The following is an 18,606-nucleotide window of genomic DNA, read 5'->3' as shown; positions in this document are numbered from 1 at the left end:
GTCGATTTTTAAATGATCAAAGATAAAAAAATAAAAAAAATATAATAAATAAATTAATATTTTATTAACTTTCCAATTACAAATTTTGCAAAGCTATTTACATAATTTGTACAAAATACAATATTATACAAAAAATAAAATATTTCAAATATTTGAATTATACGTTTTTAATAGTCAGCAGCATTGCTGGCTAAGTAATCGCGGCGACCGATGTTGGATGCTTGTTTATTTTGGATAGCTTCCAATTTAGGACATTCGGTAATTCTGTGACCAAGACCACCGCAATAACTGCAACCACGCTCATCTGAAATGAAACGAAACGAAAACATAGTTTATTTTCTTTTTTTAAAAAAAATAAAAGAAAAATATAAATGTGAACATAAATTTTTCTTACCTCCCAAATTGAGATATTTTTCATTTTCCGAACAAAGTTCCAGCAAAAATGGTGGAACTTTTTGTTTCGCTTCCATAAGCAAATGTTTAAGATCTAACAATACGGATTCGTCATTTGCTTTGTTAATAAATGTTGTCGCTATTCCAGTTCGTCCAGACCGTCCAGTTCTTCCTATTCTATGTACTATATATAAAAATTTTATATTTTAATTCATAAATTGTAAACTTAACAATTTAAACTTAATATATAATTTAATAATGATATAAATTACCATAATTTTCAACATCATCCGGCATATCATAATTTATAACATGTTGAACATCAGCGAAATCAAGACCTTTAGACGCAACATCTGTTGCAACCAACACATCTTTTCGTCCTTCACGGAAAGCTTCTACAGAACGTGATCTTTCTTCCTGATCTATAAAACGAATGATCAAACAAATCAAATATTTGAAGCATATATAATAATTCATATTTTATTGCATTAAATTTTAACGCACCTTTCCCGCCATGTATTGCTACTGCTTCAACACCTTTTAATAATAAATATTCGTGAATAGCATCTACATCTTGTTTCTTCTCGGCAAAAATAAGTACAGGTGGTGGAGTTTTTTGTAAACATTCTAAAAGATATACTATTTTAGCTTCTTGTTTGACATATTCAACTTCTTGCACTACGTTCATAGACGCTGCACCTGCGCGACCAACATTAATCGTCACAGGTTTTACTAAAGCAGAACGGGCAAAATTTTGAATCTTCTTCGGCATAGTGGCAGAAAATAATAACGTTTGTCTCTGACCCTATATAAAATATATTCAAATATAATGCAAATAATTTTTATACAATAAAAATGTATTATAGTAAAATATGTTTACCCTGAAAAATGAGAAAATTGTTCGTACATCTTCTTCAAAACCCATATCGATCATACGATCCGCTTCATCCATACAAAGATATCGACAAACGCTAAGTTTTACCATTTTTTTATCTAACATATCCATTAATCTTCCAGGAGTTGCTACCATAATATGTACACCTCTATAATGAAAAAAAAAGAAAAATTTATATAGTATAATACAAGTGAAAAGACAGGATACTTACTTATTAATAACTTCTAAAGATTCTGATACAGGTACACCTCCAATTGCTAAACAGCTGCGTATTTCAGGACAACCTGCTTGTCGTAAGCTATTTGTATAATGTCGTATAATATCATAAGTTTGTTTCGCTAATTCTCTAGATGGACAAATAATTAAACCTAATAAAGAATAAGAACAAGTTACATTTTATTTTTCATATCTTTTATTTTTTATTTTGTCAAAATATCATATTCATACCATATGGTCCTTCATTTCTCACAAAGGGCATAGCCACTTCTTGTTCTAGACAAAACATTATAATAGGTAAAACAAATACTAATGTTTTACCACTGCCAGTGAAAGCAATACCAATCATATCTCGTCCAGATAATCTTTAATATATTAAAAAAATAAAAAAAAAAAAGTTTAATATTATATAAAAAATTATTAAAGATATTAAGAATTTTAATATAATGTATACTAACACTGTGGGTATTCCTTGAATTTGAATTGGTGTTGGTTTAACAATACCCTTTTGTTCTAGACCATTTAATATACCTCTATGAAATTTCATTTCTTTAAAACTTTTCAATGGTGGTGGAACATCATCTCCTTCTACTAAAATCCTAAGTTTTCTTCTGATTCTTTCATGTCTCGCTTCTCCTGCAGCAAGAACTGCTCTTGGAGGTCTCCAACTAGTCTTTATTGGTTCTTCATATTGAATACCTTTTGCTAGTTCTGCTACGCCCATTAAAGCTTTATTTTCTGCTACACTCTCTAAAATCTTTTCTTCTTCTTTTAATTGTTTCTCCATAGCACTTTCTTTTTTAGCTAAAATATTTTATCAATTAATTAATTTGTTTATATTTATTACTATAATAAAATTTATATATTATAAATATAATAAAATTTACAATTTATATATATATATATATATATATATAATTATGTATAAATATATTTACCTTCTGCTAATTTTTTTAATTCTGTATGCTGATCTAACAAGGAAATATTTGATTTTCTTCCCCAAACTTGTCCATCATCATCATCTGCATCATCTTTCTCATTTTCACTACTACTTTTTCCAATAATTCCAACAGCAGCTTCATCTTTAAGTTGTCCAAGCTTACCAAGCTTAGTTAATTGTTGTTTTTTACGTTCTTTAACTGGTACATAAGGAATATAATTATCATCTGCATCAAAAGGACTGCTTTCCTTTTCTTCTTCTCTTCTATATCTCTATATCATAGATTCTTATTATTATTATTATTATTTATTTATTGTTCATTCTTAATTTATAAACTATGAATTAAAAAAATATTAAAAGATAAAGTAGCATTCAGATAATACAATAACCTTTCGTGGAGGATCTTCTTTATCTTGTGCCATTGTCATATAATTATTATTAGATACTTTAATATTAACAGAAAGTTTAAATGAATAATTTTTATGTGTTTATATATCAACTTTTTTCCTATATTTATAATTAAAAAATTATTTTTAATATCACTAACTTGTTTCTTAACCTATATCAATTATGTTTTTAAGTTTTATAAAAATTATAAATTTAATAATTAATTTAATAAATACATTTAATAAATATGTTATGGTAAATTCATTGTTTAATATTTTAATCACTTAAAATATTTTATGATTTGATTTTATTCAAAATTAATATTTTGCACTGCATTCGATGTTTGAAATGTATTTCAAATTGAAATGAATCAATTTATTGATATTTATTCTCTTATAATTGACTTCTTATGTAGATTTAACATGAATTATAAATTAGTTTAATTAGATTTAAAATATATTTATCTGAACTTTTATAGATTTGAAATAATAAAATGTAATCAAAAAATCAATAACAATGTACACATAAGTATTTCTAAGGATAAAAGTTTTATATACTATTTACAACGCTATGAACTTCCGGAATACATAAGTTATTTCATCATTGAAAATATAGTTCGAACTGATAGTTCCGTTGAGCACGTTTTTATCATGAATATTTGAAAATTTGTCTTACATTTATTATTCATTTATATCTTCTAGCAAAAATATTGCTTTGTAATAATTACAAACTATTTTTTAAAAATTTATTAGAAATAATGCTTAAAAATACAAAAATAATAATCATTGGTGCTGGAGCAGCGGGTATTTCTGCAGCAGCCAGATTAATAGAAAAAGGATTAGAAAATATTATAATTCTCGAAGGAAAAGATCGAATTGGTGGTAGAATACATACAGTAGAATTTTGTAAATAAATTCTTTTATTATTGTTTAAACATATGTACAGAAAATTAATTTTTACTTAATAAAATTAAGAATTTTTAAAACCATCATATTTGTATACTTTCAGCTGATAATGTTGTAGAATTAGGAGCACAATGGGTTCATGGTGAACATGGAAATATTGTTTTTGATCTTGCTTCCCCACACAAACTATTAGATTCATCAAAATGCTTCAATGATTTTGATAGACATATATTTGTTACTGCAAGTGGAGAAATTCTTTCAAAAAAAGAAAGTGTAGAAGCATTCAAAATATATTATGATATTTCTGAGAATATATCAGATTCCATACATAATGCAGAATCATATGGAGAATATTTTATAAATCAGTAAGTATAAAAGTATATATATATATTATATTTATAAGTATTATATTTATATATAAAATATATTTAAAATTTATTGTTTATTATATACAAAATTAAAATATCATGGATAAGTTTATTTTGAACAATTTTGTAAAAGAATATTCTTAATAAATGCATTAATATCACTTTCTCTAAACCATGCTTGCAAAGTTGGATGCAAATTTGCTTTTGCAACTGTATATACTTCTTTATCAGAAACTATACATCTAGATAAAAAATTTATATACATTTTATTTACATAAATAAATCATTCTATTATTAGTAAACTTTTGTAAATTTACCTTATACGATAATTGACACATTGATTTCTCACATATTCATGTCTTAATAAAGAATATATATATTTTACATATTTTGCATCTAACTTATTTTGATCTTCAATATAAATTTTTTTAGAATTATTTATTTTTTTCAAATATCCTTGTGTTAATATAGGAATAATAAAATTCACCTAAAAATTAATAGTTAAGTAAATTAAAGTAAAATTTTTTATTTAAAATAAATTGAATTATTTACCTGTTTAAAACAATCATCTATAAATTCTTCTGCCCTACTATATACATACTTTTCTTGTTCTTGAAGTATAAGAACTCCAATTTTGGGTTCTTTAGATCTAAATATTTTTGCTATATGTTGTGCAGTTTCTAAACCATCATCAGCAAATGTTAACATAACTATACTGCCATATAATATTTTTGTCTATTAATAAGATAAACATAAAGTATCAATGTATTATTTAACGTAAAAAAGCATTTATTATATATTTTATAATACCTTTTGTACATTGTGTACAACATGGTTAGAGACTGCTTCATATTTTTTTATATCTTGTATAAAATAAATTGGAGTTAATACTAATGGAGCTTTTGGTATATAGTTTGGTCTTAATATAGTTGATCCTATATAAATACAATAAAAATTTGCAAATTAAATTAAATAACTATTATTATTGCTTTATTTTAATAAATATTGATAAATATTAGAATACCATCATTTTTGGCATTTTGTGAAATTTTATGAATTAAATCATAAATATCACTTTTTATTTGATTAATTATATCAAAACGTTGTATTTTTTGTAAAGCATTTAAAATCTTATCAATAGTTGCTTCAACATGTTGCACATAAGTTAACAATACATAATAAGTTGAATCTTGCAAACCTTTAAAATCATAATCTATACACTGTAATAAAAAGATTTACAAAAAAAACATAAATTTTTAAGAATAATAAGCATTAAATATTTATATGCATACACGAATTTGTTCTATTGATAAACCCATATGTGCAGCAAAATCTTGCCATCCATTATAAGTTTTGCCTGTAGCGGTAGAACTTAATAATAAACATAATTTTTGTAATATAGGTTTTCCAATTTGTTCAAATAAATAAGCAGCATGAATTTGTCTTGTAACTCTTTGAATATTTAAAATTACTGTATCTAAGTTTGGAGGTCCATTGACTTCTCTTCTTAACTTTTCCAATTCAGGATCAACATTGCTAAAATATAAAATTTTATATTTTTAATAGTTAATAAAAATATGTTTCTTTGTTAAAATTTCATTCAAAAATCTTTTTTTACCTTTTTGCAAACATATTTATAAAATATTTATATTTATATTTATAAAATTTATATTTTTATATCTCTTATAGATACAAAGAGATATAAATTTTTATCATAATTTGTAATACAATATAATAATTAAATCTTTTATAATTTATAATACAATTACATTATTATAATGCAAAAATTATATTAAATATACTATAGTTTTCTTCCTCTTACTTCAAAATTAATGATTCATTTCCGCTAATTTGATTTTACCGCTAAAATTCAAAATTTTATATTTAAAATTGCATTAATTGTGATGAAACTATATTAAATTACATTAAATATTTTAGATTTTATAAAACATTTAATGAAAATCCGTTTACTAGTCGTGATAGAGCGGAACAATTATTAGATTGGATGCACAAATTTGATAATTCTATTCAATGCAGTGATTCATGGTTTGATGTTTCTGCAAAAGAAATTACAAACTATTGGGCTTGTGATGGAGATCTTGTACTTAATTGGAAAGATCGTGGTTATAAAACATTATTTGATTTATTATCTGTATGTATATTTTTTATCAATAATGATTATCTCACATTTTGTCTATATAATATATTATTTATTGTTTTTTTTTTTTTTAGCAAAAAATATCAACTACCAAGAATAATTTTTCTATAATAGAAAAAATAGAATTTAATAAAAATGTTGATAATATTAATTATATTTCAAATGATAATATAGTTGTAAAAACGACAGATAATTCAAAATATATGGCATCTCATGTTATATTTACTGCGTCTCTTGGTGTTCTAAAAGAGAAACATATGACAATGTTCACTCCACTTTTGCCTGAAAGAAAACAGAATGCAATAAAGGCATGTAAAAGTTTAATGCTGATGAGTAATATAGAAATTTATCTCTTTTTTGGTATGCACTTGATTTGAAATGCAATTGTAATATATTATTTAGGGTTTAAATATTGGAACTGTAAATAAAGTATTCTTGGAATTCCCACATAGATGGTGGCAAGAAGAGTGTGCTGGTTTTAATTTAATATGGTCTAAAGAAGATAAAGAAAAATTTATTACATTATATGGACAAGTATAATTATTTTTTCTAATATTAGTAAATATCATCATTATTTGTTTTTAAATATATTGACCATGTATGATTTAGGAATATGAATGGTTATGTGATGTTTTTGCATTTATTTCTGTGGACTATCAATCAAGAGTACTATGTGCATGGATCTCTGGTAAATTTGCAAAACAAATGGAATTACTTTCTGATATTGAAATATCTGATGGATTGTACTTATTACTTGAAATGTTTTTAAGTAAAAAATATAACATCCCAAAATTTGATCAAATACTTAGGTAATAATCTATAATATTTTATTTTATATTTTATATAATAACTTATATAATAATAGTATGTATTATTTATAGATCATCATGGTATACAGATGAATTTTTTCGTGGATCGTACACTTTTAAAAGTATAACAACTGAAAAGCTAAATGTAGAAACAAAAGATTTAATTGATCCTATTATAACAGCTAATGGAAAACCTGTATGTATTTTTATAAATCAAATAATCAAGAAAAAATTAATTTTGTTATAGTTAATAGATATTTATTTAATAGATAATTCTTTTTGCTGGAGAGGCGACGCACGAACATTATTATTCTACTGTACATGGAGCAGTTGAAACTGGTTTCAGAGAAGCTGATAGAATAATAGATTTTTATAGGTAAATTTTATAATTTCTTCAACTTATAATCATTGTTTGAGATTTATTTTAAATAAAATAATTGCAGTACAAGCTGAAATAAAGTTTTGATTTATACATAATTCTGTGGATTAAACAGTTATTGATTATTCTAAGATAAATTCATTTTTACGATCATTGCATGATTTAAAAGATTTTTTGTTGCATCTTTGAATTTGCAAATATTTTTAATTTTTTTTTTATGTTAAAAATTAATAATTAGATAGTAAAACATTTATATATACATACAAATAGATACACAAAGATAATTTGTATAATTTTTTATTTAATTTGCTTTTTTTTATTCATATTTATATTTATATTTTCTTCTTTTTTAAAGTTAAATATTTTTTGATTATTTTTTTATAATCGATTCGAAAATGGAAATACATGAAAAAAAATGGAAATTTTGCAAAGGGTTTTATTTAAGGATTATCAAAGGATTTAAATTAATCGTGCTTTGCACGTGATATTTACTATTACACATATACTTTCGTACTATTATATACTATCTTGCATTTATTGATGAGATGTTTTCTGCTACCCGGATGTTGGCTACCCGGATATTTAATACCGAGCAGCATTTATCAGGGTGCAACAGATTTTTTCTTATTTTCTATTTTAAAAAAGAGGTATGAACGTAAAAGTTAATTTTAGTAAAAGCGTTTATATTGAATTATGTATTCTATTTCTATTGATTAGCATGCTTCTTCTTAGGCTGATAAAGTCTCTGCTCTAACCAGAGCCAGTTTCTTCATAACGGATAAACGGTAAATTATAAACTTACTTGATGCTTCACATTATAAAACATCTTTATATGATAAATAAGTATATATTTGCAACATATTTTTTAAAGTAATTATCTCTTTTATGCGTAATTATATATTTTTATTATTTAGTAATTATATTTTAGATAATTTTATTATCTTATGAAAAGAAAGTTAAAATACATTTTACATTAAAAAAAAAAATATGTGCATGTTTATTTTTGCTATGTTATTGATTATATTATTTATTTACAAATAATAACATTTATGTATTGAGTAATATTTTTTTTGTCATAGATTATTATATCATATAAATGTAATAAATTATTATATTATTTGTATAAATTTTTAATAATAATAATAATAATAATATATATATATATATATATATATATATATATATATATATATATATATATATATATGAGATTATAAGAAATGTTTAATATTATATATTAAACATTTCTTATAATCTCATACAAATAGTCAAAATTTAATTTTCTAATCACGTAGAACACGTGGTTGGATAAACGGCTTCGATAAATTGGAAAGGACAGCAAATACTTCAAATAAAAGAATAGCAAAAACGAAGCTTGTAATAGTAGGTGCAGGCATTGCAGGATTAGCAGCTGCGAAAACATTAGAGGATGCAAATTTCAAAGATTATTTATTAATCGAAGGTAATTGAATCTGGAACAAAAGTCATTTAAAAAGTATTATTTATTTATTTATTTATTTTTTCTTTTTTTTTCATAGCCCAAAGCGAAGTCGGTGGTCGAATTCAGTCTATACCATGGAATAAAGGTTGGATAGAATGTGGTGCACAATTTGTACACGGTGATAAAAGTCAATTAGCACAATTATGTTATAAACATGATTTGCTCTCAGACGTACAATGCAAAGATGGTCAAGGAATTTTTATTCGCGACAATGGTTGTAAAGTAGATGAAACTTTGATAGAAGAGATAGACGATCTTATTCGTAATACATTGGAAGATTGCGAAGATTATGAAAATAAGGATATCAAAATAGAGTATGAAAATATTGGTGAAGTTTTAAGGAATTCTCTCAATAAACATTTACTTCAAAAAAATGATTCAGTAGCAATAAAAACCATAAAAAAAGAAATTTTCGATTGGAATGTTAGATTCCTCGTAATAGATAATGCATGTTTCACGATTGATGAATTATCTACAAAATATTGGGGAAAATTTAAGGTAAATTTTGAAGTTTGTATAAATATATAAAAAAAAATTTTTAAATATATACTATTTGATAATATTAAATGCATATTTTTTCTTTTTATAGTTTGTTGGTGGTCCAGAACATCTTTCGTTTAAATCCTGATATAAGGATTTAATCCAACTCATTACTGATGATTTGGAAAAAAAAAATTTATATCTAAATACTTCTATAGATTCAATCGAATGGCAAAAAATAATAAATAATAATTTCGATTCTCCACTTGTATTAAATGCTTCTAATAATACCCGCATTCTTGCGGATTGTGCAATAATTACTTGTTCTCTTGGTTATTTAAAAGAGAATTATAAAACAATGTTCATTCCGTCTTTACCATCTCACTTCAGTGAAGGAATTGAATGTTTAGGTTTCGGTTTAATAAATAAAATTTTTCTCGATTATGGTATTTCTTGGTGGAAACCTAACACGAAAGGATTTCAATTACTTTGGAAAGAAGGAATGTTTTGCAATAAAAATCTAGCTGTATGGACTAGAGATCTCACAGGATTTGATGTTGTGCCGAATCACGAAGGTATACTTCTTGGTTGGGTCGGAGGACGTGGAGCTTGCATTATTGAAACTTTAAGCGAGCAGCAAATTGCAATGGATTGTGAAAATTTACTTAAATATTATTTAAAATTTGATAAAATACCTTCAATAAAAAAATGCTTCAAAACACAATGGGGTACAAACAAATACATTCGAGGTAGTTATAGTCATATTACAACAAAATGTGACAAGAATAATATTACGCCAAATCGTTTATCAGAACCAATATGGAGTAAAGTAATAGAAAAACATAACAGCAAAGTATGAAAATCAATAATTGATTGTATTGATGTAATGTAATGAATATATACTAATATAAATAACATTTTTTTTTATTTTAGGATATACCCATCATTTTGTTTGCTGGTGAAGCAACGCACGAAAATTTTTATTCTACGACACATGGCGCTTATGATACTGGCGTGAAACAAGCACAAATTTTTCTACAACATCACATTCCTACGAATTAATTATTAACATGCGTGATAGCGTGAATGTAGATAGAACTATAAATATATAAATATATATGAGTCTTCTTTGTACATATTATGTATAATATACGTAGGCATATATTTCAAGTATACAAAGTTAGTATACAAAGGCAAAATAAATAAAATAATCATATTTTATATTGTATAGTTTCATATATATATATAATTTCAATCAGGTCATGTTCAATTTATAGCTAGATATTAATAATATATAATAAATGTAATAAATGGTCTCTAATTACAAATTTAAATAAAATTTATTATTTTATCATATATTATTAATTGTACGATTATTTTTATCATAAAGATTTATCAATCTTTCAGCTTCTCTCCATCCAGAGCCAATAGCTCCATGTACTGTAGAAAAGTAGTGTTCATTAGTAGCTTCACCACCGAATAAAATTATCTAAAAGAAAAAATACAAATTAGTTTTTATATATTTTAAATTGTTTTAATAAAACTTTTAATAAAACCTACTGGCTTCCCCTTTTTTATAATTGGTTGGGATAATTGCAATGCGCTAGAATTTGTTTTTACTGTTTCCATACTTTGATAACTATATGTACCGCGGAAATGTTTATTTTCATGCCATTTACTCCTACAAACAAAATGATTTCTGTTGAAATGAGATTAAAATAAAAAAAAATAATATAACAGCGGAGGATGATACCTTATCATTGCAGTTGGCCTACTGACATTATAATTTTTTGACAACAGATTGTATAACATCTCTACTGTTTGATCAAAAACTTCGTCATCAGTGACATCATCCATTAAACGTGCACCTTTTCCAGATACCCATACATATAATAAACGAGGCTTGTGTTCGACAAAAAAGAAACCTACCGCATAAGGCATCCATCTCGTTTTTGGCTAAAAAAATTATATATTCCAAATATATATTCTAAAATATATATACTTATTTCCAATGCAAAGTTAAATTCTTACATTACTATCAAGCTTCTTTCTCTCTTCTTTACTCCATAAAATCCTATATCCTATTTTATTTGTATCTTTGACATTAAACCATGTATCGTTAAATGCTAAAAATATCTTACAAGCATTTCCATATCCTATTGCCTAAAATAGAAATTAATTATTAATAATTAAATTTTAATTTTTGCAAAAATAGAAGAAAAAATATACTTTAATATTTCTAATTTTTGATTCCGATAATGGAGGATTAAATAATGTTTCGTGCTGTTCTTTAAGCACTCCTAAAGAAGGCGTCATAATAACATGATCAGCTATATATTCTTTTCCATCGAGGGTCGTTACTTTTACAGTATTATCTTCACTTGAATAATCAACTTGTGTTACTTCAGCATTGAGAATCGTTTTATTCAATACGGGTAATTCTTCTTCTGGATTTGGAAATTTTTTCTATTTAAAAGATATACAATAAATTGATTTATTCAATGATTAAAAATTAATCATCGTAAGATGACTAGCACAAACCATTAATATATCTAGAATAGTGCCATATCCTCGTTCTTTCCAATTAATCGCTAGATCTCCCTTGCATATTTTATATTCTAAATATCCTTTTGCTGCGATATCGTACCAATTATCAGCAGGATCGTAACCAATTTGCATCATATTGAAAAGCCATAATAATTGTTCCTGTAGAGTTTCATTTAATTCCGGAAATTGCGTAAAATCGTCTTTCAACCTAATGTAATATTCATTTTAAATCTGTATATATGACATACCGTAACATATACGCTTCGCTTTAGATATGAATTCAGGATAAGAACATAATAATAAGTTTTTATTAAATTAATTTTAGAGAAAATTATTTGTTAAAATTATAATTTCGAAACATAATATCGAAATAAAAAAATATAAATTTAAGAATATTAAGAAGCGCATGTGTTTTGCCGGTGCAATTTCATAATTTTTTTTTTTTAAATACTAAATCGGTTTTTATAATAAATGATTATATTCTTTCTCTAGAATAAATTTATAATAATAGACTTAATTACGATGCATTTGTCTAAGAATTTTTTTATCCTGAGTACATTCATGAAGCGGCGGTATAACAACACGAAATTCGTACTTATTTTCGAAACATTCGCCGATGGAATCGTAACATTCGTTATTCGTTATGTATTCAATCGACTCTAAGTAATTGAAGTAACTATCTGTAAGATTTTTTGTGATTCTGGTATCAATCAACTCGCCTGTAGATGTGTATACTTCATCATCGTGTGGCTTAGAGTTATCTGTAATATTCAAAGGAGCTACCAATTCATACGCAACATTTCCCTTTTCTCCGTGAATCCATTGCGCGCCTAAATCGACCAGATAATCATCTATAAACGTACACAGATTTTTGGTCAATTTTTTCTCGAAATGTATACAGACTTTCCGTTGAAGCTAAACTCACCAAATTTGACTGTATTCACACGTCCACCGATTCGATTTTCGGCTTCTAAAATTATAAGATTTTCCAGGCCATTTTCAATTAATTTCGCCGCAGCTGCGATACCAGATGCACCGGCACCAACGATCACTATTCGTGGCGATTTGGTATCGTCGGAAAATGTGCCTGAGATCAGGCAAAATAGGAAGATCATGCAATAGAGCATCTTGAATACTAAAATGAACTCTGTACGCGCAAACTTTTATCAATTGACAGATTGGACATCTAGTTTTACGCAATGATACTTGCTTTGTGCTCTTATTTATACAACAATTTGCTTTTGCGAGGAAATAGTAGTAGTAATATCTGGAGCACGCAATTTGTAGTAATAACATTAGTTAGATAGCGATTAATAATGAAAGATTATCATTAAAGAATAATGTATTATTTATAATTTACTTACATTACATTATTTATCGTTTAATCTTGTGTAATCATCATTAATTATTATTGAGAATGAAATAATATACATTTTTTTATAAATTGAAGAAATTTTTAAATTTTTTTCATTTTTTCTCATTTTTTTTTTTTATATATTTTTATTTGATTTTAAAACCATGAATTTTAATAATTTTTTAAAATGCACAATAAAACAAAATCATAAAGCATGTTTAAATAAGAATGATTTAAAAATAAAAAATTATTCAAAGGATATGTCATTTTTATTACATATGAATGGGTATTTAAATTGAAGTAAAAAACGATTTCATTGTCATTATAAAAAATAATAATATAATGATCCGGAAATTTCCTTTATGATAAGGAAACATTGATTAAAATGTTGTAACAAAGTCACGTGATATCAAGAATATATAAAAGAAATGCACAAATTAACCAATCGAATGTTCTTTCGATTAATATACATTGATATGTAATATATTATATAGATTGGATCATTGGATCTGCAATCTTATTTTTATTAAATGTATATATGTCTTTATAAATATTGCTGAGTATTTGTCAAAATGAAATAAGAGATAGAAACATGATATTAACGATAAAAAAATCATGTTTTTTATTTATCGAATATTATAGTAGCAACGCAAATGGTCTTTTTCCTTTTTTCATATCATTTTAATTGAAGATTAAGAAAAGAACACTTGTGTTACTTAGAAATGACACTTCCATTTAAAATTTTTACGACATTTTTATTATTTAATGTAGAATTAATAGTATCATCGAAAAATACAGGTTATTTATATATTTTTATATACTGTAATATATTTTATTTTTTTATATTAAATGATGTAGAAGATGATTTATTACTTTTAATTATATATTAATTAAATTATTTTCATTTTATTAAATAATAAATAAATATAACTCAATATATTTTTAGGAAACTTAAAGAAGCAAACATTTAACCTAATAAAATTAAATGAAAATATAAAAAATAATCTAATTCTTCAAAAACGTAACGCTATCGAAGATATACATTATCAAAAAAATCCTTTCTTGTCAAATACTCCAATGTTTCCTTTCTCATCTTATAAAAATAATGAAAGGAATCAAATAGCTGTAAATAACAAATCATTCAAGAAGATAACAGAAAATCATAATATCAATCTAGTTTTTCATATTCATAATTCTTTTTTACAACATACTTCTAGTACAAATAATCTTACAGAAATAGTTTCTTCAAATAATCCACATATTACCATAAATATACCAAATGAAAGAATATCATTGGATGAAGTTCCAAGTGAAATAAATTCAAATAAAAAAACGAAATCGGAACTTAGTAAGTATATAATCATTATAAATAATTTATAATTTAACGTTATGTTAATTAATTTAATGTTAATAATTAATAACTTTGTTATAACAGAATGTGAAGAATATGGAAAACAATTCTTAGACACAACAGATGTATTGCCTCTAGTGGGTACAAATTCAGAGGTGATTCAGATAACTAATCAAAAGTGTAAGCCTCCAAATCGTCTTGTTGTTGGAGGTATTAATACTTCTCCTGGAGAATTCCCTCACATGGTTGCTCTAGGAACAAGAAGTACAAATGAAATATTTAGTTTTTCATGTGGTGGTACTCTTATTGCATCAGAATGGGTACTTACTGCAGCACATTGTACTTATGGGCCAAAGTATTATTTGTTTTATTCATTGTTATAAATTTTTAATATCAAAATTGTAAGAAATATTATTATTTTTTGTTAAATAGAAGTCCTACACATGCTCGTATTGGTATACATAATATAAAAAATAATCAACAAGGTGTCATAACTACAATCAATAAGATAACAAGGCATCCAAATTTTAAACCCCCTGCTATGTATGCTGATATAGCTTTAGTAAAATTAAATACAGTTATTGTCTTTAACAATGACATAAGACCTGCTTGTTTATATCAACAATATGATACTGTACCTGCACAAGGATGGGTTACTGGCTGGGGTGTTACAGAATTTAGTAAACTGAATTATTACAAAACTAATAAAATTTTCCTTTAAAAAAATATATAAAATATTAATATTTTATTTTAAATTATTAATATTTATAGATGGGGAAAAACAAAGTGATCAACTACAAAAGGCATTCCTTGATATTGTTGATAATGTAGCTTGTGCAATAAGACATAATCAATCTATAACAATACCATATGGGATTACACCAAGTATGATCTGTGCAGGAGATTCCCATGGTGGATGGAATAAAGATACTTGTCAAGGAGATTCAGGAGGACCTTTACAAATATCTCATCCAAAAAATATTTGTCTTTTTCAAGTATTAGGCATCACTAGTTTTGGACAAGGTTGTGGAGTTGTTAATACACCTGGAGTATATACTAGAGTTTCATATTATCTTAATTGGATTGAAGATATTGTTTGGCCATAAATTTTTTGGTTTATTGATGTAAATCTTGTTTTGCAAAGATAAAAAACTTTTTATTTTCCGAGCAGTTATTTTTACTGATTTAAAAGTGTAAAATATATTTGATATTGGTAATACTTAAAAAATATACAATAAATATAACATTAGATAAAAGTGTTTGTTAAAGGTATCGTGATCGATATATGTACATGTTGAATAATTTTGTTAATGTACAAAATCTGTATTTATATTGATTAAGGTTGACATTAAATTTTCAGACTATATTATATTAATTAAAGTATGTATAGTTTGACTAGAAGATTTTTAAATCTGTAAAAATGATATTTTTTATGACTGTAAAAAACAAGTATAACTTCTGTAATTATTAATAGAGAAATTATACTCAAGATATTTTTGTATCATGAATAGTTTTCCATGTAAGACCATCTCCATATGGTCCATGAGTAGATGGAAAAAGTACATGCCACCAATTTCTGTTAAATCAAATAATAAAATATAATAATTATTATATTGAAAAATTATATATTAATAATATTTTATCTTTAAAATTACCTTCCAATTATTCCTAAAAAAAGTTTCCAATTTTGTCTTGGTCCAAAATTATATGGATTTTGATATATTTTTCCAAGTACTTTGTACTTTTGTGTTTCTGTGCTATTTATACGCGCTTCTATGCTTGTTTCTCCTCTTGTAATAAGACCTGCATGCCACCATGTAAGTGCTCCTAATGCTGCAAATGTAGCTACACAAATTAGTGCTGCAAAAACTATAAGTCGACGTTTCCATTCTTTAATATTTGTATCTGCAGCTTGTTTTGCTATTTCAGCTAATTCTTCTTCACTTAGATGATCTAATGACTCAGTCTGAAAAATAAGTAAATAATAAATAATATAAAAAAAAAAATAAGATAAGTAGATGATTCTTATCTGAATATCTTTTGTGAATAAAATCATAATAATTACCATAGGAATTATTTCAGAATTATTAATGCGTACTGGATGACCATCTAATTCTGGCTCCTGTGTTGGAAAGAATTCTTGATATGCAATTTCTACACCAAATAGCATTATGAATAAAATACCAAGTACTGTGAAAACCATATATTGAAAGAAATGTCTATGATTATAGTGACCAACACAATTGTTTAACCATGCTGTTTCTTTGTTTAGAAAATATACATTTAAGAATTTTAAGAAAATATTTAAACATTAAATAATAAATTCAAAAGGATACGGCAGTGATGATCCATTTTAAGAATACATCTATTACATACAGAACAATGATGGGTCCTAGGAGGCTTTGGTTTAATACATTTTTTACAAATACTCACAGCCTCTGGTATAAGACCACCTTCTGGTGGATAACCAGCTGGAACATTTACACCCATATAATAATGAAAACATACATTTACTAATAACCAATTTCCAATCACTAAGAGGATTATTGTCATCAATGGACTCTTTTCCCACCAATATGGTAGACCAATGTAATAAGCAATGTACACAATACTTGCAGTTAAAAGGCTTACCATTACTACAAATACCTATAAACTGTCAAGCTTAGTAAATACATTGTGACCAATAATAATTATTTTTATAAAAATCACATGATATAAATTAATATACTACAATATAAATAAAATTAAAAAAGATTATAAAAATACTCACAGGTCCTAAACATGCAGTAAAATTTTCTACAAACCAGAACATTGGTTCTAGAAGTATATCACAAACATAACTCCAATTTAAAAATTCATTATAAAATAAAGATTTTGTAATGATTTGTAGACGCCACCATTTCTGTTTCAAATTAAGTCTAAGAACAATAAAATGTAACTATATATATATTAAAACAAATAATGAAGTTTTTTTTTCATTATTTTTTGTTACTCACTTAAGGATATTAGGTGTTTTAGTTAAAGACCACTTTATTCGTACCATTTTCTTCTAATATAAATATTTACAATTTGGAATTTTTTAAAACTTCAGTAGAAAATTTTTATTTTTAAAAATAAAATTAACCACACATATTAGCATTGAAAGATAAACAATTGTTATACCATACACTAAGTAGCATCTTGAATATTATATTAAAAATTTTTTTACAATGTACAATTTTAAACATTTTTTTCATAAAACATATAGTACAAAATATTCTTTTTTATTTATCATAAGTTAAAGCATCAATAATGATTATTTTAATCCAACTTTAAACACAAAAACAATTTTGCTGATGAATAACATATCCTATATATAGGCTATAATTACTCCAGCGCCGCTGACTCAGAAATAAAAAATCCTATATATTTTATCAGAGATAAGATATATACAGATATATATATATAGATTTTGTATTTTGAACTACTGTTCAAGAAACAAGATATTTTATACATGCAAAATGTTCTAAAAATATAAAAACCGGTAACTGGAAATTCTTGAGATAATTTTAAAGCAATATTTTTTTTGTAAAAAGTTTTGTGTAACTTTGTTAATGAGATATAAAAAACAGTGGTCAATCATGCGCATAGACTAATCGAATTTTCATTATCATATTCTTTTCATTCATATTCTTATATACAAAATTATCGATTTAAAATAGAATGAAATAACAGAATCGAATTAAAATAAAAGAATTATAATTAACGATCATCAATTGTTTTGTCGACATAAGAATGTATATGATAAAATAAGAATGATGATTATAGCATATATATCATCTTAGACAAGATACAAAATAAATTTAATATTTAGCATATCTCTTATCCTATATCAGGAGCACTATTTTAATATCATTCAAAATGTTTTTTAACAAGAGATGGAG

The 18,606-nt window shown here is 25.0% G+C and overlaps 6 protein-coding genes and 1 long non-coding RNA gene across 8 annotated transcripts; 2 read left to right on the top strand and 5 right to left on the bottom strand.

The window, feature by feature from the left end:
• Positions 1-42: 42 nt before the first annotated feature.
• On the bottom strand, positions 43-3,430 carry abs (ATP-dependent RNA helicase abstrakt). Its single transcript, XM_012490018.3, has 10 exons — positions 2,834-3,430; positions 2,443-2,716; positions 1,963-2,308; positions 1,736-1,869; positions 1,500-1,656; positions 1,274-1,436; positions 898-1,198; positions 666-815; positions 395-577; positions 43-304 (listed from the first exon to the last, which is right to left on the bottom strand). Exons 1-10 carry the CDS (start codon positions 2,870-2,872, stop codon positions 168-170), a joined length of 1,884 nt encoding a protein of 627 aa, XP_012345472.2. The 5' UTR covers positions 2,873-3,430; the 3' UTR covers positions 43-167.
• On the top strand, positions 3,426-10,787 carry LOC100868221 (uncharacterized). Its single transcript, XM_086902433.1, is given in 12 exon segments — positions 3,426-3,736; positions 3,840-4,101; positions 6,043-6,256; positions 6,337-6,570; positions 6,665-6,796; positions 6,872-7,071; positions 7,144-7,267; positions 7,341-7,447; positions 8,746-8,912; positions 8,989-9,449; positions 9,541-10,284; positions 10,365-10,787. Coding segments are annotated over 12 exon segments (2,922 nt in total). The 5' UTR covers positions 3,426-3,588; the 3' UTR covers positions 10,494-10,787.
• LOC116414788 (uncharacterized) lies at positions 3,733-5,938 on the bottom strand. The gene is made up of 7 exons (XM_031917987.2): positions 5,723-5,938; positions 5,397-5,640; positions 5,129-5,324; positions 4,915-5,039; positions 4,657-4,839; positions 4,422-4,591; positions 3,733-4,346 (listed from the first exon to the last, which is right to left on the bottom strand). Exons 1-7 carry the CDS (start codon positions 5,734-5,736, stop codon positions 4,214-4,216), a joined length of 1,065 nt encoding a protein of 354 aa, XP_031773847.2. The 5' UTR covers positions 5,737-5,938; the 3' UTR covers positions 3,733-4,213.
• On the bottom strand, positions 6,242-6,756 carry LOC147658400 (uncharacterized). The gene is made up of 2 exons (XR_015290547.1): positions 6,631-6,756; positions 6,242-6,544 (listed from the first exon to the last, which is right to left on the bottom strand). It is a non-coding gene; the product is annotated as an uncharacterized LOC147658400 (long non-coding RNA).
• Positions 10,560-13,815, bottom strand: LOC100868342 (spermine oxidase). The gene is made up of 9 exons (XM_012489942.3): positions 13,343-13,815; positions 12,904-13,245; positions 12,574-12,829; positions 11,973-12,186; positions 11,661-11,897; positions 11,463-11,594; positions 11,185-11,387; positions 10,992-11,112; positions 10,560-10,920 (listed from the first exon to the last, which is right to left on the bottom strand). Exons 2-9 carry the CDS (start codon positions 13,103-13,105, stop codon positions 10,783-10,785), a joined length of 1,503 nt encoding a protein of 500 aa, XP_012345396.2. The 5' UTR covers positions 13,106-13,245; positions 13,343-13,815; the 3' UTR covers positions 10,560-10,782.
• Positions 13,582-16,307, top strand: LOC100868467 (trypsin-1). Its single transcript, XM_003695838.4, has 5 exons — positions 13,582-14,130; positions 14,279-14,680; positions 14,768-15,038; positions 15,116-15,363; positions 15,455-16,307. Exons 1-5 carry the CDS (start codon positions 14,055-14,057, stop codon positions 15,787-15,789), a joined length of 1,332 nt encoding a protein of 443 aa, XP_003695886.1. The 5' UTR covers positions 13,582-14,054; the 3' UTR covers positions 15,790-16,307.
• On the bottom strand, positions 15,818-18,363 carry LOC100869993 (palmitoyltransferase ZDHHC16B). 2 transcript variants are annotated; one of them, XM_086902442.1, is made up of 6 exons: positions 17,680-18,363; positions 17,454-17,601; positions 17,020-17,336; positions 16,749-16,939; positions 16,339-16,649; positions 15,818-16,259 (listed from the first exon to the last, which is right to left on the bottom strand). In XM_086902442.1, exons 3-6 carry the CDS (start codon positions 17,315-17,317, stop codon positions 16,169-16,171), a joined length of 891 nt encoding a protein of 296 aa, XP_086758568.1. In that variant the 5' UTR covers positions 17,318-17,336; positions 17,454-17,601; positions 17,680-18,363; the 3' UTR covers positions 15,818-16,168. The 2 variants fall into 2 exon arrangements, with proteins under 2 accessions (XP_086758568.1, XP_012345439.1); XM_012489985.3 differs by having other exon boundaries at positions 17,020-17,329; positions 17,680-18,266.
• Positions 18,364-18,606: the final 243 nt, after the last annotated feature.

Source organism: Apis florea, unplaced genomic scaffold (genome assembly GCF_048593485.1).
Source record: "Apis florea isolate Af1SG1 unplaced genomic scaffold, ASM4859348v1 contig_2272_pilon, whole genome shotgun sequence".
In the NCBI taxonomy this organism is placed as follows: Eukaryota; Metazoa; Arthropoda; class Insecta; order Hymenoptera; family Apidae; genus Apis; species Apis florea.
Note: the sequence above shows the minus strand (reverse complement) of the source record. Positions and strands in the feature narration are given on the sequence as shown.